The following is a 23,914-nucleotide window of genomic DNA, read 5'->3' as shown; positions in this document are numbered from 1 at the left end:
TCCTTATTCTAGACAGACGTAGACACCGATAGACAGAGCATGAGAAAATGACAATATCGTTTTCAGGTTCCGTTTCATACTTACCCTCTTCGGTAAGAAACACAGAAGGCGTGCCGTACATCTCGTTGGAATCAACAAAGTACAGAATCCCGCAGAGACTGGCCTTGCAATAATGGAGTAAATAAAGCCACAAGGAAACAGTAAACCTGTGAGAGTGAGGGGGAGGAAATTATGCAGATTGGTATCATCCACACACAGGTAATTATAGTTAACAATGACCAAGTAAATTGCTTTCTTTTTAATGAAGGGATAGATCTGCCTTGTGTTCATCGGGGAGATCAGCTTTGCGAAGCTTGGTTTTTGAGACAAAGGAGGCCTAGGTATAACAACTATAAAAGACAGGAGTTAAGCAGCATGGTACTCAACTGGCAGACATTCTTCCTGCACCTGAACCTCTGTTTCTGTGCCTTAAGAGAACCTCACAGGCCTGCCATTTGAATTCTTTTTTAAAAAAATATATTTTTTATTGATTTTTTAGAGAGGAAGGGAGAAGGATAGAGAGCTAGAAACATCGATGAGAGAGAGTCATTGATCAGCTGCCTCTTGCACACCCTCTACTGGGGATGTGCCCGCAACCAATGTATATGCCCTTGACCGGAATCGAACCTGGGACCTTTCAGTCTGCAGACCAAAGCTCTATCCACTGACCCAAACCGGTTTCGGCTGAATTCTTGATTAAGTCTTCTAAAGCCAGACACAGAATGAGAATCTGGATTTTAATGAGAGGTGATTTGATAAGAAACTATTCTAATTTTGATGATTAAAAGAAAAACATAATTAGGGCTTCCTGAGCAATTTTGTCTCTTTCCAAGATAAAAGCGTCAGGTAGAAAAAAGCATCGTAATCTGCAAATGGCATCACTAATGCTAATTGGGACATACATACTATTTTAAGGCATACATTAGGTTGAGTGTCATAGTTCTGGCTGACCGATATGGGACAATTAATCTAATTATTTCATGTCTGAATTGGGGCTGCTTTAGTTGAAAAAAAAAATATTGTACATCTGCGATTTGTGGCGTGAGGATAAAAGGACAGTCATCAACTTAACTAGGGTAGATTTTAGCCAAGATACAGGACTCATCAATCACTCAGCAAATATTTGCTGGACACTAGCTTGGTGTCACACACCAAGTGAGCGGCCAGCAGCTCAGAGATGAGGCGCGGGGAGTAACTGCATTTTGCACATGAAACAGGAATCAAGGTCAAAACAAAGGCACGGAGTTCTCTCCATCCTCCCAGGATTCACAGTTTGGAGGGAAAGTGGCAGTGGCCCCGGGCTCTTTGGGGACATAGCCAACAAGTCCTTTAGCTTATTCTGGGCTCTGTAATCTGGCCTCCATATCAGTGGTAAGATATGCAGACAGATGGTGCCACACAGCTCCCTCCTGACCCACCCAGCTGAGCAAGCTCATGAAGATAAGTTATTACAAGGAAGCTTAGCAAGAACATACGCTCGGTAAAGTGACTCAAGATCTTTCTACAGCCAGCAGCCGGGGAAGAATTAAATCACTCTGCTAAATCCATCCAGTCTGAGGTGAACCAGGAACCATTTTCAGCATCTTTAATTCAGCAGAAGGGAAAAATATATATCTGGGATTTTGCTGAAATCAACGGAGATCAGAAGTGATGTGATTTCCAGCAGCTCATCCAATCTTCTCCCGAGACAGGGAAGGCAGGACAAAGGCGGCAATCTGTGCTGGCTGTGGCTGGCTGCCCCCGAAACCCTGCAAACGATTCAGGCTCCCGCACCTTGCCCCCCACTTGTGTCTTTCCTGGGACCGTGACATGGGAAGTCTAAGGCAAATTGAGGGTTGGTAAGTGCAAGCATAACTCAAGAATACGTTGAAGTTTTCCGGTCCACAAATTCTGCCTAAGCCATGTAGACCTCAACATTTTTTCAAAGCATGGGACAATAGGTTTTTCTTGTCTTCTTAAGGGATTCCACTAGCCTGCTCTGGTCCTAGGTAAGAAGAGCATGGCCAGCCCTAAGTGGTGTGCTCAGTTGTTAGAGCATTGGCCCACACACTAAAGGGTCACAGGTTTGATTCCAGGTGCTTGGGTTGCAGTTTCAGGGCTCAGGTGGGAGGCAACCAATTGATGTCTCTCTCGCATCGATGTTTCTCTCTCTCCCTCCCTTCCATTTTCTTAAAAAAAAAAAAATCAATGGAACTCAACCAGTGACTCAGAGATTGAGTGTGGACTTATGAACCAGGAGGTCAGTGTGGCTCAGAGACTGAGTGTGGACCTACGAACCAGGAGGTCACAGTTCAATTCCCAGTCAGGACCCATGCCTGGGTTGCAGCTCCACCCCCAGTGGGGAGCGTGCAGGAGGCAGCTGATTAATGAGTCTCTCTCATCATTGATGTTTCTTTCTCTTTCTCTCTCTCCCTCTTCCTTCTTCTCTGAAATCAATAAAAATATACTTTAAAAAATCAATGGAAAAAATATCCTTCGGTGAGAATTAACAACAACAAAAAAAGCATGGTCCCCCAGCCCCCACCCTCTGCCCGTTCTTACACTGGGTAATCTATCCGCTGGCGCCGGGTGGCCTCCAGCTCACGGTTCTGAAATCTTGGCAACTTCTTCACGATGCCTGTGTTCTCTCCACTGGAGGCATAGAGAAAGCCCAGGAGGGTGACCACATCTGCAAAAGACAAGACGCTGCCTTTCAATTATCTCCAGAAAAGCACTGCTTCCCAAATCACCTTCTTCCTGGGCCCCTCTGCCTAGCTCCAGTCGAGCACCGAAATGAAATTGTCTGGAAATCTTAGCAAACATTTCTCGAACATAGACTATACACCAGGCACACCTGCTCAGCACGTTACAGAGGTATCCCAGTTAGTTTTCACAGCAACCCCAAAAATTAGACTGTATTACTTTCCCATTCTACAGAGAAGTCCAAGGCAAAGAGATAAAATTACTTGCCTAAGAGAGAGATACCTCTGGATAATTAATACTTGGACATCATAGGAGTAAAGTTTTCATAATCTCAGACTTCTGTGTACATATCTAATAGAATTACTAGTGAGAAAACCAAATTTCCCCAGCTATTAAATGGTGGATCCAAATTTCACATTGCAAGCTCAGCTCCTAGGTGCTTAACCATTTTACATGCTGTCCTTCTAATGCTAAGAAAAGCATTTTGAATTCGTCTCATAATAGTAAACTAAAACATCAGCAGCATACACTACGGTCCACAAAGCTATGAAATAATAATAACTTAATGTACAAAATATATACATTCATTTAATCCTCATTATTGTCCCCAGTTTATAGGTGAAGAAATGGAAGATCAGCTGCCAAAATAATGACTTTTATTTAACACTTAGACTATGTCCAGGCAGTATGCAAAGCACATTTCAGGGAAATAAAAAATCTCATTTAATTTCACAACCGTCTATGAAATGAGGTCTATTATTATTCCCATTTAATAGATGCCGACTCTTAGAGAAGGTTATATAATAAGAGGTGGAGCTGGGATTCAAACTCAAGCAGTTTGGGTTCAGAATCCATGCTCTTAAAATTGCAGTTATGGTTTTTGCCTTCTGTGCAGACTTTCCTAATGTACTCAACACAATACCCTATGCAAATATTACTACCCATGCCCCTCAAAACCAAATAGAGAGCCCGCAACTTCATTTTGCTAATGTGGGAGAACTCTGTGGCTCTAGAAAAGAGGGTGTCCATAGCAAATCTTAAAGGGAGAACTGAACTACCTCATCTGTATTTAATACCTATTGCTTTAAACAAGGCTAATGCCAATTCCTTATTTCCCATACCTCTCTCCCCGGAAAGAAGAATGAATTCACTAAACTCAACCTAGTAATAAAGATCACTTTTCTCTTGCTTTAAAGCACTCCTCGGTTTAAATGCCCATGATTAAATGGTGGAAATAGTCTATTTCCCTGGGCTTCTTGGAGAGGGAAAGTTTGATTTCTGTACAAGTTACCCAATGCCAAAATAGCACAAATCATGGGTCTCTCAGTCTGGAATGATGAACGCCCCAGCTCTCATTTCTCTATGGGGAAAAAAAAGCGTTGAGATATATATAAAGAGGTACCTCTGGATCATTAATACTTGGACATCATAGGAGTAAAGTTTTCATAATATCAGACTTCTGATAGAATTACTAGTAAGTAAGCAAATTTCCCCGGTGCCCACAGGCCCACCTGTTTCATTTTGTACAGATGCATTTGGAAACCCCAAAGTGTGGCATTATCACTTCCAACAGAAACACTCCAAACTTTTTTTCTTTACAATTTGGGCTCATGTTGGGCACATTGGACTTGCCAGTAGGTAATGGGGATGGGGAGGGGGGCATTAGAAATAAAAATACTGCAAATATGTTGTCTTTGGAATCTGGGAGGAAAAAAAAATCACCAAGAGGCTGATATCAGCCCAACTCTGGTTTGGCTTCCACAGTGTTGCTTGAAACAGAAGACACCAGATGGCCATATCAGACCCCCCCTCCCCCAGGCCCTCTGCTAGCGATCGCTGCGGAGTTATCCAGTGGGTATTAGCAGCATTATCAGAATGAGCAGGATTTGATTCTGCCCGACCTGACTCCAGAAAAGGGCGGTGTTATAAAGGAGGTCTCCGAAGGGAAAGGAATGAAAAGTGAATGAATGTTGACGAGCCTGCCCTTAGCTCAGGATCAAAGTAAAGCAGGTTGAGCAGGGGAGCTTGCAGCGAAGACACAGTGAAGGGAAAACCTAAGACCCAAAGATCTAAAATCGTTTTACAAGAACACATACCTTCTGTAGCCAACAAGGCCAAAGTAACGGTGGTTTGCTTATAAAATCTGTAGCTCTAATAACAGTTCTATGATGTGGAGTTCTATTGCAACTTCCGTGCAGTAGTATATTGTTTTCACATTTAATTAGAAATAATGAATGAGAATGAAGTGTTGTGGCAGGAAAGGACTTCCAAATTCACCAAGCCTAGGAGGACACACAGGCTTCTTTCCTAGTTGTTGCCTGTGGCTGCTAGGAGTGCTGCAACTGGTTAGTGGTGGCTCTCCTAGGCACGAGAATGGGGACTAACAACCAGTGTCATCACCAGGAAAGAATTCGCAGTTGGGAAAACTGAGCTCCAAAGAGGTGAAGTGGCTTGTCCAACTTCCTCTAGAGTAAGGGTGTCGAACTCAATCAGAGAAGGGGCCAAAATCTAAAATCCAGCCTAAATCGCGGGTCGAATGGTTTACTGAACAGTCATAAACTGACAATGTAATAAACTGACAGCGGAGTGCAGTGATGACGGCGCGGTGCGGGCCACATTGCAAGGCCTGTCGGGCTGGATTTGGCCCGCGGGCCTTGTGTTTGACACATGTGCTCTAGAGTGTAAGCTCCAAGAGGGCAGGGATGTTACGTCACTCATTGTTCTGTACTCAAAGCCCAGAACTGTGCCCGACACTTGACAGAAGCTCCAGAAGTATTCAGTGAGTGAGCGAATGAATAAACAATGAAAAATAGAAATAACAAAAGACTATCGCTGTGGTCAAGTCACGATTTGAATCTCTCTTTGGCCAACACTTTCCTCAATTCTAGAATGTGGCCCATGCTGCCTAAGCCAAATAATAGTCTCTCTTCTTTCAAGTCCCTCCCCCAGATCCATTCCTTTGGTTTTTCTAGAATGAGAAAGCTGATAGGAAAAGGCCATTATTGCAACATAAACATAAAATGCCAGGAAAAAAAGTTCAGGTTTGGAACTCACCTCCTTGACTGTTTTATTTCTCTTAAATGTTTTTATTGATTTCAGAGAGGAAGGGAGAGGGAGAGAGAGAGAGAAACATCGATGATGAGAGAGAATCATTTATCAGCTATGTCCCCTACTGGAGATTGAGCCCGCAAGCTAGGCAATGGTTGTTATCCCTCATTCTGGGCAAGAATCAAACTGTGACCTTCTTCTTTATAGGTTGATGTTCACACCTGCCTGGCTGTTTTGTTTTATTTCCTCTAATTTTAGAGCAAGAAGAGGCATTAGATATCCTGTGGTGCAAACTCCTTCATTTGAAGACAAGGAAAGTGTGAGGTCTTGCTGAAGATTGTATAGCAAATAAGGGACCCAGGTATGACACAAACCTGGTCTCCAACTACAGACTAATGGGCTCCTGCTTAAAGCACATCACATGTCACAAGGCCTCCCCGAGAACGAGGACTGATGTCCAGCTGGCATGCCCCTGTGAGGCCACACTGGTTGTTAAATACAGATGTATGTCCAAGGCCACACCACCACCCACCCACCCGGGCCTCTCCTTCAGGGTAGAGCCGGGCTCAGCAGGGCTCCAGCACCATGCTATTTCAGCACTAGGGCTAGCGCCTGGGGACTGACTGAGCCCCACCCCCCACCTCTTCCCAGTTATTAAGCATTTTGCATATCACCCTTGGGTGGGGTGGCTGGGACGACTAGTAGCCCATTGCCTGGTTCAGCTGAGTGATCAGAGCCCTGTCAAAGGCACCTGCTCCGGGGAAGATCCGTTTCCACGAAATAAAGCCCCACTCTGGGTGTGCATCAAACATGTCACAATAATGCGGCTGAGGTCCTTTGTGGAGAAGTTAAGAAATAGTCTTGTTGCAGGGAATAACTATGACTATAAATCTGTAAACAGAACCTAGAGGACAACAAGCTAAGATTTTTTAACCTGGAGAAGGAAAGCTAGAGTGCAGGCAACTCAATAATGCTTTCCAAGCACAGGGCATTCAAAAGACAGCGGTGAGGGGGGAGAGGGTTATTTTCCTTAAAGCCAAAGACGGAGAACAAACACCCTGCTCTCCACCAAGTCCAATTTAGCTCAGAACGTTCCCCAAAAGATGCTAGGCAGGGAAGTGAGTGACTAAGGATGTCTGTGAAATGTCCAATACAAGGAGCCTTAATAGATTCCACTCCCAGTCACTTTTCCTCCAAACATCCTTGTACGTGTAGAAAACATACACGTACAAGGATGTTTGGCAAAACCTTGCTGGTAATGGTAAAAAGAGTATAAATGACCTGCATGACCATCAGCGAGAGACAAGTGAAATTAAGGACCTTCGGGACGATGCAATGCTAAGCAGTTATTGAAAAGAACGGGTGTGTGCAGCACGTGCTGGCACAGAGAGACCGCGGCTGCACTGTGAGGGAGTGCGGGGCAGCGTGTATGGGGTCCTCCCTCCGGTGGACACAGAGAAGGGGCCATCCACGTAATGTTCCCAGGCGCAGGGAACGTTTCTGGGAGGAGACACAAGAAATGAGTGCTGCTGAGTTGGCCTCTAGGAACGGGACAAGGCTCTTCCCCCAAACCCTTTTACACCATCTGAACTGTTTTATTTTATTTTTTTTAATTGATTTCAGAGAGGAAATGAACAAGAGAGAGATAGAAACATCAATGATGAGAGAGAATCATTGATGGGCTGCCTCCTGCACACCCCCTACTTGGGATCGGGCCACAATCCAGGCACGTGCCCTGACCAGGAATCAAACCGCGACCCTTTGGTTCATAGGTCGACTCTCAACCACCGAGCCAAGCGGATGGGCCATCTGAACTTTGTAAACCGGGTGCCTGTGTCTCTGTTTTGGCTAAGAGGACAATGTACTCTGAGCATTTTCTGTTCAGCAGGGAGAAGGGACTGGCCACATTCAGAGGCCTCCCTGCCCTTGGGCCTCCATGGATGTTCAGTCCACTCCAGAAGGACTAAGTCCAGCGGGGGAGGAAAGCAGGATGATACACATCGGTGAAAATTCAGCTTAAGACAAAGGCCATTCCTTCTGATTTGGGACCTGGGCCGGGACTGCATGAGCATACTTCAGGGAAAGACGGAAACAGCAAAGCGGGAGCATCAGGAAGTCGGCTCCAGTTAAACACGCTCCTGAGCCTGGGCTTCCCCTCCGTACAGAGAAGACGAGAATCATACTCTTTCCCACTGGAATATTATGAGGATTAAATGAGGCAATGTGCATGGAGAAGGTGTTTTGAGAATCATAAAGGGCAATGCAGATACAAGGCATTAATTAGTGTTCTTACGGGGACATTCAGACTACTGTGATTAACTAGGAGAGGGGGGGGAGACAAAGGAACCGAGTCTCTTTTCTTCTTCTTCTTCTAAAAGTGCCAAATACACAGTTCTTGTAATTACAGACAGTATCATCATATCATTGACTTGAGTAATCCTGCTGCATAAACTGATATTTCATAGAGACAGGCGAAGTCTGGCTCCAATATTTGACTTAATCTTCTATTGGCTTGTTATAATGGAATTCTGCTCTAAGAAACCATTCTTCCAATCCAGCAGATCTGAAGATGAGAATGCATTTTAAGTGAAAGGGAAGAAACGTGGGAAAGAAGAAAAGTGCCATACTCCCCGGTTTTTTGAACTAAGAGAGAAAAAATCAGAAAAATGTTCTTACAGGGAAACATGAGGTAGAATTTTCTTTCTTTCTTTCTTTTTTTAATCTTCACCCGAGGATATCCCCTCCGCCCCCTGGTTTTTAGAGAGAGTGGAAGGGAGAAGGAGAGACAGAGAGAAACATCAATGTGTCATAGATTGATTGCTTCCCTCATGCCCCCAACCAGGGCCGGGAGCCTGCAACCGAGGTACATTGCCTTGACCAGAATCAAACCTGAGACCCTTCATTCCATGGGCTGAAGCCAAACCAGCCAAGGCAGTGCAGAATGTTTAGCACATCCTGGCATGGCTCCAACCTGCCTTTCCAGTCTTATTTCCTGAACTGCTTGTCTCCACAAACAAGTGTTGCTCCTCCACATTTCCACCCTGTGGTGGACTTTGGTGCTCCATCCACATGGCACCCAGTCTCTCACTGGGCAGAGACTCCTCTCAGAATCACAGAAATGAAGGTAGCCACACCCAACCACTCTGGGTCAACATGCAAGATGAAACCTATTTGCTATCCCTCAGATCAAGGGAGGCAGACTCGCCGACACCCCCCACCCCCCCAGCAGCCTGCACTCCCTGCTCTGTGCCTGTCCCTTCTGCCTGGATGCCCTTCCCTCCATTCCTTCTCTGACTATGAAAACTCAACTCATCCTTCCAGTCTCTGTTCAAATGTCACCTCCTCTGTGAAGCAGGCTAGCAAAGCACAGATTGAGTAAAGAAATTGGCACAGCCCTAACCGGTTTGGCTCAGTGGATAGAGTGTCAGCCTGCAGACTGGAGGGTCCCGGGTTCGATTCTGGTCAGGGGCATGTGCCTTGGTTGTGGGTACATCCCCAGTGGGGGGTATGCAGGAGACAGCTAATCGGTATTTCTCTCTCATTGATGTTTCTGACTTTCTATCCCTCTCCCTTCATCTCTGTAAAAAATCAATAAAATATATTAAAAAAAAAAAAAAAGAAATTGGCACATAATAGGTACCCAATCAACCTTTGTTTAATTAAATTGAACATGACACACATCATATAGGGTGGTGGAATAACAGAGGGCTAGGGAAGGCCAAAGAGTGGAGAGTTAATTTCTGATTGTGGGGATCCAAAAGAAAAAAAGATAAAGGAAAGAAAAATGCTTTGAGTTGGGGTGAGGGAAGGGTTGAATTCTGAGTTGCCCACTGAAATGTGAGCATCATTTTGCCAGAAAGACAGGGCAGGTGGCAACGGTGAGAGGATGTTGGTGGGGAGTGGGAGTCAGGGATGGCAGCCATCCAGGTAAAAGAACCTGCTTTAGCCAAGACATACGGGTGCAGAATCAATCTAATCAGACTCAAACTACACGGGCAGGCGCACAGGGTGAAGGCGAGCTCACGTGTGGTTGCAAGGGAGGATCGCTGACCTGAAGGCTGCAGCATTAACCAGCACAGCCCACAGGAACCACGGGCCCCACCTGGGAAACTGCAGTGTGAGTGTGTGCAAGAAGCCCCAGGGAAGGCACACAGCCCCCGCCTACCCCCACACGCTCCTTAATGCAACAGCCCGCAGAGTGAGGATGCTGTCACAGCGTGACGGTCACACACAAGCATCAGAGAGAACAAGGTCCTTGCCCCTTGGCGAAGAGCATTCATTACTCAGTCTCATCACTCAAGCGACAAATATCAGTCACCGCACACCACCTGACACACACAGGCACTGTGTCCCTGGAACAAAACAGTCCAGGACCCTGGCCTGGTGGAGCTTGTGTTTCTGGGATGAAGACACGCCACCAACAAAAAGCAATAAAAGATAGTTAGTGACGACGCCCCGTGGCAATAAGGCTATGGAGGAAAAAGAAAGGCGGTAACAATGGGGTGGGGTAGTAGGCATGGGGCTGCTGTCTGAGATAAGGTGGGCAGGGAAGTCGTGTCTGATGAGATGCCATCTGTGCAGGGGTAGGATGCAGTAAGAGAGGTCGGGGAGGAGTACCTTAGGAGGAGGGAGCAGTAACACAAATGCCCCTATGAGGGAAAGAACTCAGTAGGGCTTGTGGAGAAGCAAACAGGCTCCCGTGGCTAGAACAGGTGGGCACGGGAAGCACGGAGGGAGAGGGGGCGGGAAGGGGACACGAACAGATTCCACGGGCCACGGTAGGCAACACAGGCTGACCTTTAGAGACTGGCATAGGAGCAACTGCCCGCGGGAGGTGATGGGACCTGCTGGCACTGCTGCTAGGTGGGGGAGGAGGCAGAGCTGAGAGGCCACCTGCAGGCTGTGGCCACCATCCAGACAGAGCCGGGATGCTTTAGACCACGACAGCGATGCAGGTGGTGCGAGGGAACTGAATAGGCAATGAGATATGAAGACAGAGGGAACAGGACTAGCTGGCCTCCCACAACAGGGCATGGTAGGAAGAGAAGTCTGATGGGCCTATAGCAACCCCCCAGGGGGGTGGATTTCTCTCTCTGGGGGAGTTCACGCATGAATCAGGCACACGTGTGATGGGAGAGGGACCACAGCTAAGGCCTGGTCCCCTCACCACCACCCAAGGAATGGACAGTAGTATGTAGGGCCACAGGTGTGCTGTACCTGGCTACCTCCGGCCCATGCGCCTGAAACAGAGCATGAACAGGTGCACCAGCATGGAGGTGGCCGAGCCTGGCCACACAGGTGTCCCGAGCGGCTGCCCACTCTGACCCAGGGTACGTTTACACAGCAGGGCCGGACAAAATTCTGCTGCATCTCTACTGAAAATCAGACCCCCGGCCTGGCCTGGGACGGTCCTGGCACCGGAGATCAGCTGTAGTGGTGAGTGTGTGGGCACGGCCTCGCCTCGGCCATGTGCATTGTCACTCCAGCCTTACGCACGGCACCACTGCGCATGGGGACTGGGGTCACTCCCCTTATAGAGGAAAAGAAAGCAGAAAGGAGGTACTTCAGTCCAGAGGCAGCACCCTTGTAGGGTACCAGGCATTTGACTCAGAAACTGTTCCCCACACCCGCCACCAGTGCGGGCTACAGACAGGGACACGACATGAAAGGTGCTGAGCGGCTCCCTAATGCCATCTTGTTCTGATGTGACTTGCGTTCGCCAAGTGTCCCTGCAAAGAACAAGCCAGAGGCCTGGCCCCTGCCCACCCCAACCCCCCCCCCACCACCACCACCACCCCTGTCCCGTACAGCCGAGGCCGAGAACAGAGGTACCTTCCACAGGGCTGCTCTTTTGATTGTATTTTAAAGGTAAGGAGAACAAATCGCAGCCATGCAAGCAGAGCTGGTTTTGAGGGTGCACGAGCTCCCGCATTTTCAGTGACTCTGTGTTATGCTTGCATTAGATCGGTTCTCGCCCCACAAGTCATGGTGCAGAGAAGGTGGGGGAGAAAAACCTGAGCCCAGTGAATGTGGGAAGGGGCCCAAAAAAGACTTTTTTTTTTAAGGCTGTGAGCAGGTGCCCCAAGAACTCAGCCAGGCCGTAAATGACTTCAGGTGAAAACTTCCAGCTTGCAATCCAGTCATTCTTTAATGAGAAATATGTGATCGGGCCAAACACGAAATGGGATCATTAAATCTTGACAACATGGAAAGCAAAGCAAAACTGTGGCTGTGCGTGCCCCCTGCCTCCTTCTCCTTAACAAACCGGGTCCCCCTGCAGAAGGCCATTCCGACGGACGCTGGCACGGGCTTCTGACTGGGAGAGGGATGTGCACTGATCATTAACATGCATTCCATTCACTGATTTCAGTGTTTAATTACCCACCCTCCCACCCGATGCTCACACAAGCGGGATAGGGATTTGCCTTCTGCTTCCAGGTATCTCATACTTAGAGCACCATACAGACACGGGCTAAGCCAGACACAGAACACGGAGATTAAAAACAAAACAAAACATAGGATAAAATTATACTGAACTCCGCACACACACAAACATACACAAAGGAAGAGGTGGAGTCTGGCCCAGCCGACATGACTCAGTGGTTGAGCATTGACCTATGAACCAGGAAGGAGGTCACAGTTTGATTCCTGGTCAGGACACAATCCCAGGTTTTGGTTTGATCCCCAGTGGGGGGCATGCAGGAGGCAGCCAATCAATGATTCTCTCTCACCATTGATGTTTCTATCTCTCTCTCTCTCCCTCTCCCGTCCTCTCTGAAACCAATCAATCAAAGTGGTGAAGTCTGAATAAAGGCCAGTAGTCGAGTTAAGAGTTTTAGCTCCATGTCTGTTTCCCCTTCCCTGGTTTCCATACTGTGTTCTCATTATGGATGACGTCACCATGAGGGACAGCTGGAGGGGGCAGGGGAGGGATACATAGAACTTACCATTTTAGCAACTTCCTATGAACCTGTAATTATCTCAAAATAGTTTTTTTTTTTTTTTTAATGCCAAATGTGTTGGCTCTATGGAAAGTGGCCTCTGACAGGCTATAATATATAGTTGCACAGGCCTTGAAGTTTCCCTTGCATTCAGGGCTGTGTGAGGGTGGCCCCAGGAAATGCTATTATCCCCATGTCCTCAAGTCATCTTTCCCTGCACCAGGCCTCTAGACCTGTGGTTGGCAAACTGTGGCTCTCAAACCACATGCGGCTCTTTGGCCCCTTGAGTGTGGCTCTTCCACAAAATACCATGGCCTGGGCGAGTGGCGTTAGGAGAAGTTTAAGTTTAAAAAAATGTGGCTCTCAAAAGAAATTTCAATCGCTGTACTGTTGATATTTGGCTCTGTGGACTCATGAGTTTGCCGACCACTGGGCTCGATGATCAGGAGGTGTCAGCCCCTTCCTGTGGAAGCGTCTGCTGTCACAGGCCCATGGATTTCCTCCACCCATCAACCCTGCCTCTATCCGGCCATAGTAACCCCTGGTCCAGAGGTTCTCACGCCTCAGGGTCCCATCAGAACAGTCATGAGAATGTGTAAATGCTGATTCCAAGGCCCTGCTCCCACAGATCCTGACCAAGCTGGTATGGATGGGTGCTGGGAATTTGCATTTGCAGCTAGAGTCCTGGCTGGTTTATTCTGTTGCAGTGCGTCCTAGGGCCACACTTTGGTAAACGCTACTAGATCCAGGTGGTTCCTGGGAGCATGCCCAGGGTGGCTCCCCATTGCAGGGCATGGAGAAGAGCTGTCACCAACAGAGAGATAGTCAGATCCCTTGTTCTAACTGTGTGTAGTCAGAGCGGTCCAACCCCAGTGCTTAAGGGAGACTGCAGAAGGGCACAGGAGCCTCCCGTACGGGTCCTTCAGAGGCTGTGCCCATATAGCATTTAGGATAAAACGCTGAGTTTGGACTCTGTCAGCCGTCATCATGGCTACTTTTCACTGAATGCTCGTTATGTGCTAAGCAAATTACAACGCATTTACTTCTCATCACATTGCTCTGAGAAAATTATTATTTCATATTCCCACTTTACAGAGAGGAAAACCGAAGCTCTAAGAGTTCTGAAATTCTACAGGCAGAAGGAAAGTGGAAGAGCCAGGAGCAGAAGCCAGGTCTGCTTGGCCGGGAAGCAATACACTGAAGCTCCCTGATGCTGGAGGGGAGACAGGAGGAAGATCTTTCCAATGCTTGTTTTAGTGGCATTAATGCTCCTTTCCAACTTAGAGCAGATCCACACCTCTCAAGGTCCCCCTTCCATGGCCCCTCTGTCCCTCTCTCTTTTCCACCTTCAGTCCTATTCTATCCAACTGCTTCTCCTTTCCTCACCTTTTCACTTTCCCCCTTCCATCCCCAAAGTCTAAGATTACAGGCTCCGTTTCCCTCGGGCTCCCCCAACTGCTAATATACGAGTTCTCCCCTGGCCCTCTTAGGGTACAGGCTGTCTGAAGGAATGAATCAGGTTCCTGGCAAGACAAGTGACCTACCATTTTCAAGAGGACACTGGGGAATCCTGTTTGCCCGAAGGTTCCAAATATAATCCATGTTCCACTCAAGGCACACCTGATGGTCTTTGAAAGGGCGTTCGAAAGGCGGGACCGTCTTCAGCAGGGTGTAATTCTTCGCGACGGCGTGCAGCAAGTTTCCGTCCCATTTCACACCCACGTCTCCACCGCTGTACTGGTGAGTAATCCAGGCGCGGAGAATCACCACCGACACGGAGATGGAGTGTCGGATGAAATAATCGTCTCTGTAAACCATGATGCTCGGGAATTTCACCTGCACGAGGTGTGTCCTGCTGGTGTGAAGGTGCTTCTCGTTCTTCCACCGCTTCTTGTACACGGGAATGCTGCTCCTGAACTCGGAGGAGACCACCGCCTCCAAGCTGACAACGCAAGGCTGAGAGCACAGGTACTCCACCGAGACTTCGGAAACGTTGCGGACATTTCCTTCCGCGACAGAGAAATAAATGAAGTCTTTGTGAGCCAGGCTCTGCTCGGCGCTGGACGCCACGGACGTTGTCAGGGAGGTCTGCCGGCCCCAAGATGGCACAAAATTCTGAAAAGAAAAATAATGCAGAGGAAGTTTAAAAATGATCGCATGAACAGGTAAGTGAATCATGATTTTCCCGGGATTAAAAAAAAAAAAAAAAATCCATGTCCATAAAGCAGCGAATGAGGAAGATAAAAGATGTGGAAATCACTACTGAGCAACTAGAGGAAAACCAACACATGCACACACACATACACACACACTCACATACACACAAAGATTAGGCCACATGGACTCTCTCCCCAGACTCAGTAGCATCTGCTGATCAGAACGTGCCTTTCAAACCGTGTGGCAGTCATTCCAGAGCTGGTTTCCAAAAGGAGGAGCCAGTGCATAACACACCCAGGCACAATGCATCTGCCTCTGAGTGGAAAAGAGAACAATCGGGCTTCAGACATTTCCAAACCATTGTCCTGACTGCAAATGTGGGAGAGCCGCGGCCAAACCCGAGGGCTGGAGAAGCGCTCAGAATGCACCCGGGAGGGAACATGGCAGGGACTCCAACCCGGCCTCATCTTCTCCGTGAGCTCCGAGCCAGGACAAGCACGCATGATGGATGGACCAGCAGGAGGTTTCTGCTGCTCGAAAGCACACCCGAGCAGGCAGGGACCACAGACGGTGTTGTCTGATTCTTTCACCGCGGCTGGTGCAACATGTGCCAAGGAAGGTTTGGTGTGCCTGGTTATTTATCTAGTTCTCTGAATGACCAAGCCCTCTCTCCACGCGGACATTCGTTCCAGCAGAAACCTGGAAAAAGTTTGGTCATGAAGTCAAGGCAATGTTTTGGGTGTGATGGATAGGTGCTAAGAGAGATCTCCTACATCTGACTTTGTGATTCAGGCATCCCAAACACAGTCGCAAAAAGGTTACTTGGGACCACGGCACACCCATTAGTATGGCTACTATAACACACACACACACACACACACACACACACACACACACACACAATAGCCCTAGCTGATTTGGCTCAGTAGGGTCCCGGGTTCCATTCCCATCAAGGGCACATGCCCGGGTTGTGGGCTGAAGCCCCAGTGTGGGGCGTGCAGGAGGCAGCTTATCAATGATTCTCTCTCATCACTGGTGCCTGATTTCTCTCCACTTCTCCCTTCGTCTCTGAAATCAATAAAAAAAATATATTAACAAACAAACAAACAGACAGACAAGTGTTGGGAAGGATAACAGGAGCCTGTGCATTGCTGGTGGGAATGTAAAATGGGGCAACTGCTGTGGAAAACAGTACAGTGATTCCTTAAAAAATTACATAAGAATTACCATATGATCCAGCAATTCTACTTCTGGGTGTATTATACCCCAAAGAGTTGAAAGCAGGGGCTGGAAGAGACATATTCACAGACTTATACCTACACTTACAGCAGCAGCATTCATAACAGCCTAAAGGTGGAAACAACCCAAAGCCTATCAACAGATGAACGGATAAACCAACGTGGTATCTACACACAATGGGACATAATTCAGCCTCAAAAAGGAAGGAAATTCTGACACAGCCTACAATTGGATGAACTTTAAGGGCATTTTACTAAGTGTATTAAGTTAGTCACAAAAGAATAAATACTGCATGATTTCACTTCCATGAGATCCCTAGAGTAGTCTAAATTCACAGACACAGAAGGTAGAATGGCAGTTGCCAGGGGCTGAGGGGAAGAGGAGAAAGAGGAAAGACGGTTTAACAGGCATATTTCAGTTTTGCGAGATGAAGACTCTGGAGGTGGGTGGTGGTGATGGTTGCACAACACCGTGACTGTACTCCAATGTCCCTGAGTTCTACACTTAAAATGGCAAAATTTTATACTACGAATATTTTTACACAATTTATTTTTTAAAGGTCAGTGTAGTCTTCTCCAGAGAAGGACGAACGAGGGAGCCCTTTCTTTCTTCACTTCTGGTTTAGAGCTAAGTGGCTAAGACAGGAAGATGGTGTCCAGGAATCGTGTTTACAAATACTGTCACACAAAGCAGAACGTGGCCAGTCCTCCATCTAAACCAGTGTTTCCCAAACTTCTCTCATGATGAGAATCACCTGGTGGAGTTGTTAAAACACAGATTCCTGAATCCCAACTAAGAAGTGCTAAACTAGAATTTTTGGGAACATATAGGTAAAATTGTATACTTAACTAGTGCTCTAAGACAGATTTTATATACAGAGCACTAAGTTAGGTATGCAATTTTACCAATATGTTCTCAAAAATTCTAGTTTAGCACTTCTTAGTTGGGATTCAGGAATCTGTGTTTTAACAACTCCACCAGGTGATTCTCATCATGAGAGAAGTTTGGGAAACACTGATCTAAACTATATCCCAGCCCTGAAGGAGCACAGCCCCAGGTGAGAATAATTCCGACCGGGATGTCCAGGACACGTGTTATGGAAGGAACGGTATTTCATGTGGGCTTTGAGGGATGGAGAGAAGTTCTTTAAATAGAGGAGCCAAGGGAAGACACTGCAAGTACTATGACCAAGAAGGGAGGGAAATGCAGATGCCTTGGGGGGGGGGGGGGAGGAAGGGCAAGCAAGCAGCTGCATTTGGCCAGAGAATAGAAAGGATGGGAGGATATGAAGAAGAAAAAAAAGACAGGATCCTGGTTCTGGAGGACGCTGAATCCCCACCCAGAGAAGGTTGACTTCTATTCCACTGATGGCAAAGAATCAATGCAAGTTTCTGTAAAAGGGTGTGGTGTTTCTATTTTAAAGCACTGACAGTCAACAATTAGAAGCAAAAGCTGCTGAGCAAGAAAAAGGCACAAACGACTGAGTTCATTGATAAGTAAATTCTCATTCACAGGAAGAGGAATAAATGTGCGCTGAAAGTGAACCGAGATGCCAATTTGAACCTGGTAGAGTCACAGACATCAGAAAGCCCAATAACGCATGGCAGTGACTGGAATGGGGGGCAGCATGGCCCCTTATATCCTGCTGGTGGGGTGATTCCTGTGGACTGCCATCAGGCCATGCCTACTGAAGGTCTAACTGCACTGCCCCCTGTCCCAGTAAGACTTTATCCTACAAATATAACCAAATCTGTGCAAATCATGGTTATATAGTTTTTCATTGCAGCACTGGTTATAACAGCAAAAGATGGAAAAGCTAAATGCCCATCAAGACAGGGCTGGTTAGAGAATTATAGTGCATCTGCTTCTGGAGTACAATACAGCGAGTGACATGAGAAAGATCTTCTTGCACAGATAAGGGGATGATCTTCAAAGTTTTGGGGGTTTTTTGAACTTCAAAGTTCTTAAGTACCATTTGGGTTCAAAAGAAGAAGAAGAAGAAATACAGACATATTTGCTTGGGCACACAGCACTGGATGCCCCTATGGAGAAGGACGAGGTGACCAGGAGACAGGGTTAAGAGAGAGCCCAGCATGGCCATCCCTACATATCTATTTCATTTTGTACTACGTGAACATTCTCCAAAATGAGGGCAGAGAGAAAAGTATCATCAGTCCTAAAAAAGTAAAAATGGAAAATCTGGCTTCTGCAAATTGCAGAGGGAGACTAGGAAGGCTGGCCCTTCTCTTTGATTCATGATGGGAAAACTGTGGGAAGAAAAATCTATAAAGTCCAACTATCCACCCCTCAGGAAGAAGTTGGATTGTTTTAGTTTCTCATTTACACTTCCAAATTACAGGGGTGGAGGGAGAACAGATATAAAAAATCCTATATAATAAAAGGCTAATATGCAAATCGACCAAACAACGGAACAACCGGTCGCTATTACACACACTGACCACCAGGGGGCAGACACTCAATGCAGGAGGTCCCTCAGCCTCTCCTGCCTCCATGGCAGCACTAAGGACCCTTCAAGGGATGTAGGACTTTGAAAGGGCACAGACCGGACTGAGGGACTACTACCTCTGCCCCCGAGTGCACGAATGCCGTGCACCAGGCCTCTAGTACTCTTATAATTACAAGTAGAGAATGTTAGTGTGGGTGAGCCCTTGGTGACGAGCAGGCCCACCCCACTTTTTGGACAATGAAATGGCAACCAAGAGGTATTGTCTCCAACATCACCGAGCTGGTGCCTTAGCAGAGGCAAGCCCAGAAGCCCAGTGGCTCTTTTTCTTTTTTTAAATATATTTTCCATTGATTTCAGAGAGGAAGGAAGAGGGAGAGAAACATCAATGGTGAGAATCATTGATCAGCTACCTCCTGCATGGCCCCTACTGAGGCTCGAGCTCACAACCCAGGTATGTACCCTTGACTGGAATTGAACCCAGGACCCTTCAATCCACAGGCTGATGCTCTATCCACTGAGCCAGACCAGCTAGGGCCATTATTGTACATCTTATTCCTAAAAACGCACCAGCCCACTTCTCCGTGTTAGTAAGTGCAGTGTGCCGAGCATGGTTTCAGTTCCGCCTGAAGGCCCATGATTTTCCAGACCTCGGCTCATCACTGCAGATCGGTGGTGACAGATGAGAATGAAGAAGGTACGGGACATCTGACTGCAGACCCTCCCCGGGGCCTGCACTCGAAATTCTGTTTTAAAGGGAACCTCCCCACACTTCTAGGAAGGTTATTTTATTTCCACCTGTTTGCAAGCGCAGTAAAAGTAAATCCAAGGCTTATGGGTTCTGGCTGTATGCTATCCGATACCGAGGCCACAAGTCACGTTAAGCACTCGGAATGTGGCTGGTCCACATTGAGGGGTGTCGCCAGAGTAAAATACACCCTGGACTTCAAAACCGGTATAAAGAAGGATGCAGGGTAGCCTGTTCATAATGTTTATACTGACTACGTATTGGAATGATATTAGGATGCTGAGCGTTAAATGAAATGTATTACCAGCCTTCATTCCACCTTTTTCAGTTTACTTGTTTTATGTTGCTACTAGAAATTTTGAGATTACACAGGTGGCTTGCGTTGGTGGCTCACAACATACTTCTCCTGGATGGCTCTATTCTAGATTTGAGATCAGCAGGCTTTTCCTGTAACAAAGGACCACATGGTAAATATTTTAGGTTTTGGGGCCACTCGGTGTCCATCGCAGCTACTCCCCTCTGCCAATATGGAAAGAGCAGCCACGCCAACTCCAGAGCCAGTAAGCTTGGCTGTCATCCAGGGCAACTCTGTTTATTTATGAAAACAGGCAGCTGGTTGGCCAGGCCCATGGGCCATAGTTTGACCACCACTCTTCTAGATTATCAAACTTTTATTCAGATGGAGTACGGAAGAGCACAGTGACAGAAGACATATTTTTTTTTTTAAAGGAATTATGATCGTATAGGACCGTGGTCGGCAAACTCATTAGTCAACAGAGCCAAATATCAATAGTACAACGATTGAAATTTCTTGTGAGAACCAAATTTTTTAAACTTCAACTTCTTCTAACGCCACTTCTTCAAAATAGATATGGCCAGGCCATGGTATTTTGTGGAAGAGCCACACTCAAGGGGCCAAAGACCCGCATGTGGCTCACGGTTTGCCAACCACGGGTATAGGAGAAATGAGATGAATAACCCAATTAGGCATAATTTCCTACATGTGTAGCTGCTGGGGCTTGATTTGTTGTTTCGCTAAGGTTCCCTGGTGGTGGTGTTGACATCTTGCTATTGTTTCTCTCAAGGAAGATCTAAGTGGGATGAGATGTTGGAGCTAGACTCGGCAAAGAGATAAAATTGCCTGGGCTGAGAAAGATTATTCGAGAAGTGGGAAAAGCCTGACTGGCAGCTGGGCTACAAGAGAAAAAAAAAAAAAAAAAAAAAAACAAGTTCAGGGACTGGGCAATGTTTTCTGACTCTGACACAGGTGCACTGGCCCCAGGCAGGACCATAAAGTCACCTATCGTAGCTTTAAGAACGTGGTCTAAACCCCTCAAGAGGGTGTGACAATCTCCAGTCCTTTGGGCACCTGTGCGATGCAGGAAGTTGGCATCTTGCGGGCTGGAGCCGACCCAGTGGGCAGCTGCTACACCATGAGCTGTGGCTACTTCTGTTATGTACTAAACCAACACTGATTATCAACACGTCACACTCTAAATATTGATTAAGCTGAAGCTGATTTCCTGGCTCAAGTCATGTGTGTGGTTATGAGCTGTTTCCTGCCAGGGAAACAAGGCAATTAACTTGAGGAGTTTCAGCTACAGGCATGACACGTGTACAACCTTCCTAGGTATTTTCACATGCCAGGTTGCATTGAACACAAGCTAAAAATTACCCAAACGTTCCTTTGTTTTAGAAAGGATGAGGTCAGAGTCCAGGTCGGATTCATTGTTACGTCTCCGGCTTGGCACACAGGAGGATTTTGGTGAGTGTTTCTTGTTGAAATAAAGTCCTGGGCATGGGCATTTCTACCAGGTGCCCTGAGGGTCCTTCCCAGGTCACTGCCCCACAGCTCTGGGGGCCACCTGCATCTAAACCAAAGGACTTGATCCAACCTGGAGTCTCCCGCCACCCTTTCCTGACATTCACAAGTTCTCGACAATTCTCTATTCTCTCTCCAACCGCATCAACCTCCTTCCCAAGAGCCCTTTCCCTCTGGCATCTCAGTGGGCCCTAGGGGTCAGAGCTGAGGTGGGGACTATGAGTGAGGTCAGGGAAGGTGGCACTTTGGCCCCCACCATCCCCACATGGAACAGACTTACTCCCAGCTGCCCAGTTCCTCCTGACCTTCAGACAACCATTCCACGTTCTAGAACATTCTCGTTTCTCCATGCCAGAGACACCAAGGAAAATTTTGAGATGCATGTCCCTCCAGACCCCCATCGGGCTCCTGTTCATCTGGCAAGTGTATCCATGTTAATGTGATCATGACAAAATACTGCAGCCATGTCACACGTCTGCATTTCTGTGCCAGCCTGGTGGAAACAATGCCCGAACAGCGAAGGCCAAAGGCACGGCAGCTGTAAGCAAGGTATGTGGGGGCCGGGGGGACATTTCTGTGCTTCTCTCATGATGCCACCCAGGCAGCCACATGGATGTTCCACCTCAGAAGCTACTGATCTGCTTCGCACACAATGGAGCTGAGCTCTGAGAGGTGCCTGAGCCCTCAAACATCTGTTTCGACCAGAAGTAAGCCCTAATCAAAGTCAAGCTTGACAGTATCACACACACAGGCACAAAACACAGACCCCTCTGTCTTTGTGTAATTGTGTAGGTATTGAAATTTTTTTTGTAAAAGAAAGAAAGGGATCGGTTAATGCGTGTTCTTGATAAAAGACCCCACGTTGGAGATCTAAATGCATTCAGTTCAGCCTGGGAATTGAGAAACAGATGAATTTATGCATCTTCTAGATGGAGGAGGGGGAAATCCATCAATACCGCCTAAACTTCTTTCAGGATGACTGCATCTGATTCCTTTAAAAAAAAAAAAAAATCAATAAGAAGAAACTCTATTCAAATAACCCTCCCTTATTCTAAAGCACTGAGAAAAAGCGTGGCTCTTTTCTCTACTTGACTCACTTGTTACTTAAGGAAGGGACAGAGATTGGAAAATCTTAAATCATTCCCATCTCACGAGGGGAAGTCCATTGACAAACACAGGTGTGTATGGGGATGCCCAATATGCAGACAGCAATGGACTGTCTGTCTTTTCTCATTCCTGTCCATTCTGCCCCATCCGTCACCTAGGAAAGTCTTGGCTCCTGAGGGCTTCCTCTGCAAACTGGCTGGATCAAACTCTCCACAGGTCAAAGGGTAATTGTATTGGCTTAAAAGGCCCACTTTTCCAATTTCTGCTGACTAGAAATAAGCAAAAATTCTGTTTATGTCAACGAAGCATGCAACTAAGCAGAATGGGCGATGATGTCAATATGGCCTTCGAAATCAAGATGCGCCTTGGGAAACATTTCCCAGTCGCTCAGTGTGCCTTCCCAAGCCCGAGAGCTGGCTAGGGACACGCATCGCAACGACGATCAATACTCCCACGGTGCTGGGGCAGGAGTGCTCTCCTCTTCGACGGGACTTGATTGGCTATTTCTTTCTAATTCAACTCCTACGAGGGGAACCGTGGTTGGGTTGATTTCCCCGAGCAGCTCCTGTGTGCCAGGCAGGGTTCGGTAAGACTTTCCCACTGGGGTTTCACCTCGTCCTTTCACACAGAACGTCATAGAACTTCTCCCTTCAAACCTGATCCTGGCAACAGCCCTGTGAGGGACAGAGAATTCCAGCTGAGGGAATGAAATGGACTCAGAGAGGGTAAGTAACTTGCCCAAGGTCAACCAGCAGAACAAAAAAAATCAAATCCATAGCTGCTGACTCCAACATCAGGGATGGTGTGCCTCCTGCCCTTCAGAATCATCCCAAATGATGCCCTCCACTCACCCGCTTACCTCTACACCTTCCCTGCTTTCTGGCTATAGGTGAGGGAGTCTCAGGACTCTCCTCACTCCCATCTAGGGGGTCGTTACCCCTCGTATCTGGGGAGGGGAGATGTTCTCTATCCACTGACACACACACTGCACTGAGCCACCTCAACAGCTCTTTCAGGGGGAGGATGGGAGGCCAGAGCTGCCAAGTCAGCATCTCCTCCGCCATTGCCTGCACGCTGCGCGGCCGCCCTGCCCCTTGAGTTCCTTTCTCAGGGGACTGGGATGAGCCAAAACACAAGGTAACTGAACCCACCGTAGGCTATTTATCATCTACAGGAGTCTGTCCATCTTCTCTGTAAAATACCGGGGTTCTTTACATCTTCTCTTCTAACCTTTCTCCCCGCTGCATCGAGTCAGTCAGTTCATGGCTCCTACACTTTTACCAACAAGAACAGAAGGGCTAGAAAGCAAGAGGCAAATGCCATCACTTGGGAGCTTTCAGCAGCTCTGGTTAGGAAGAATGGGGAAGCGCCTGGCTGATGTGAAGTCTGAGGGAGATCTCCGGACTTGAAATCTTCACAGTCACTCTCGCACAAGCTGGACAACAGAGGCTTCTTCACTGTTTTGCTCTCCCGGGTCCCGTGTTCACACATTCCTCTAGAGGGGTAACCAGTGATCACTCACAGAGGACCCTGTACAAAAATGCCACGGCCACCCTCAGCTAACGGTCCTCACATACATCTGCACTGCTGACGTCCTCTTTATTTCTTTGTCCTCTGGCTGGCTAACAAGCGCAAATGTCTACAGCTGACCATCAATAACACTAGCC

General features: G+C 47.3%; 1 protein-coding gene across 1 annotated transcript in view; it reads right to left on the bottom strand.

Annotated features, from left to right (window-relative positions):
- SEL1L3 (SEL1L family member 3) overlaps positions 1 to 23,914 on the bottom strand; it is a 114,291-nt gene that overhangs the window by 86,069 nt on the left and 4,308 nt on the right. The window contains exons 2-4 of the mRNA XM_084890501.1: positions 14,255 to 14,825; positions 2,581 to 2,707; positions 85 to 206 (exon numbers count right to left, since the gene is read on the bottom strand). Of these exons, the coding sequence (XP_084746627.1) occupies positions 85 to 206; positions 2,581 to 2,707; positions 14,255 to 14,825 (820 nt within the window). The remainder of the gene's footprint in view (positions 1 to 84; positions 207 to 2,580; positions 2,708 to 14,254; positions 14,826 to 23,914) is intronic.

This window comes from Pipistrellus hanaki (genome assembly GCF_964339955.1).
Source record: "Pipistrellus hanaki genome assembly, chromosome: 1".
In the NCBI taxonomy this organism is placed as follows: Eukaryota; Metazoa; Chordata; class Mammalia; order Chiroptera; family Vespertilionidae; genus Pipistrellus; species Pipistrellus hanaki.
The sequence above is the reverse complement of the archived record's forward strand: the minus strand, read 5'-3'. Positions and strand labels throughout refer to the sequence as shown.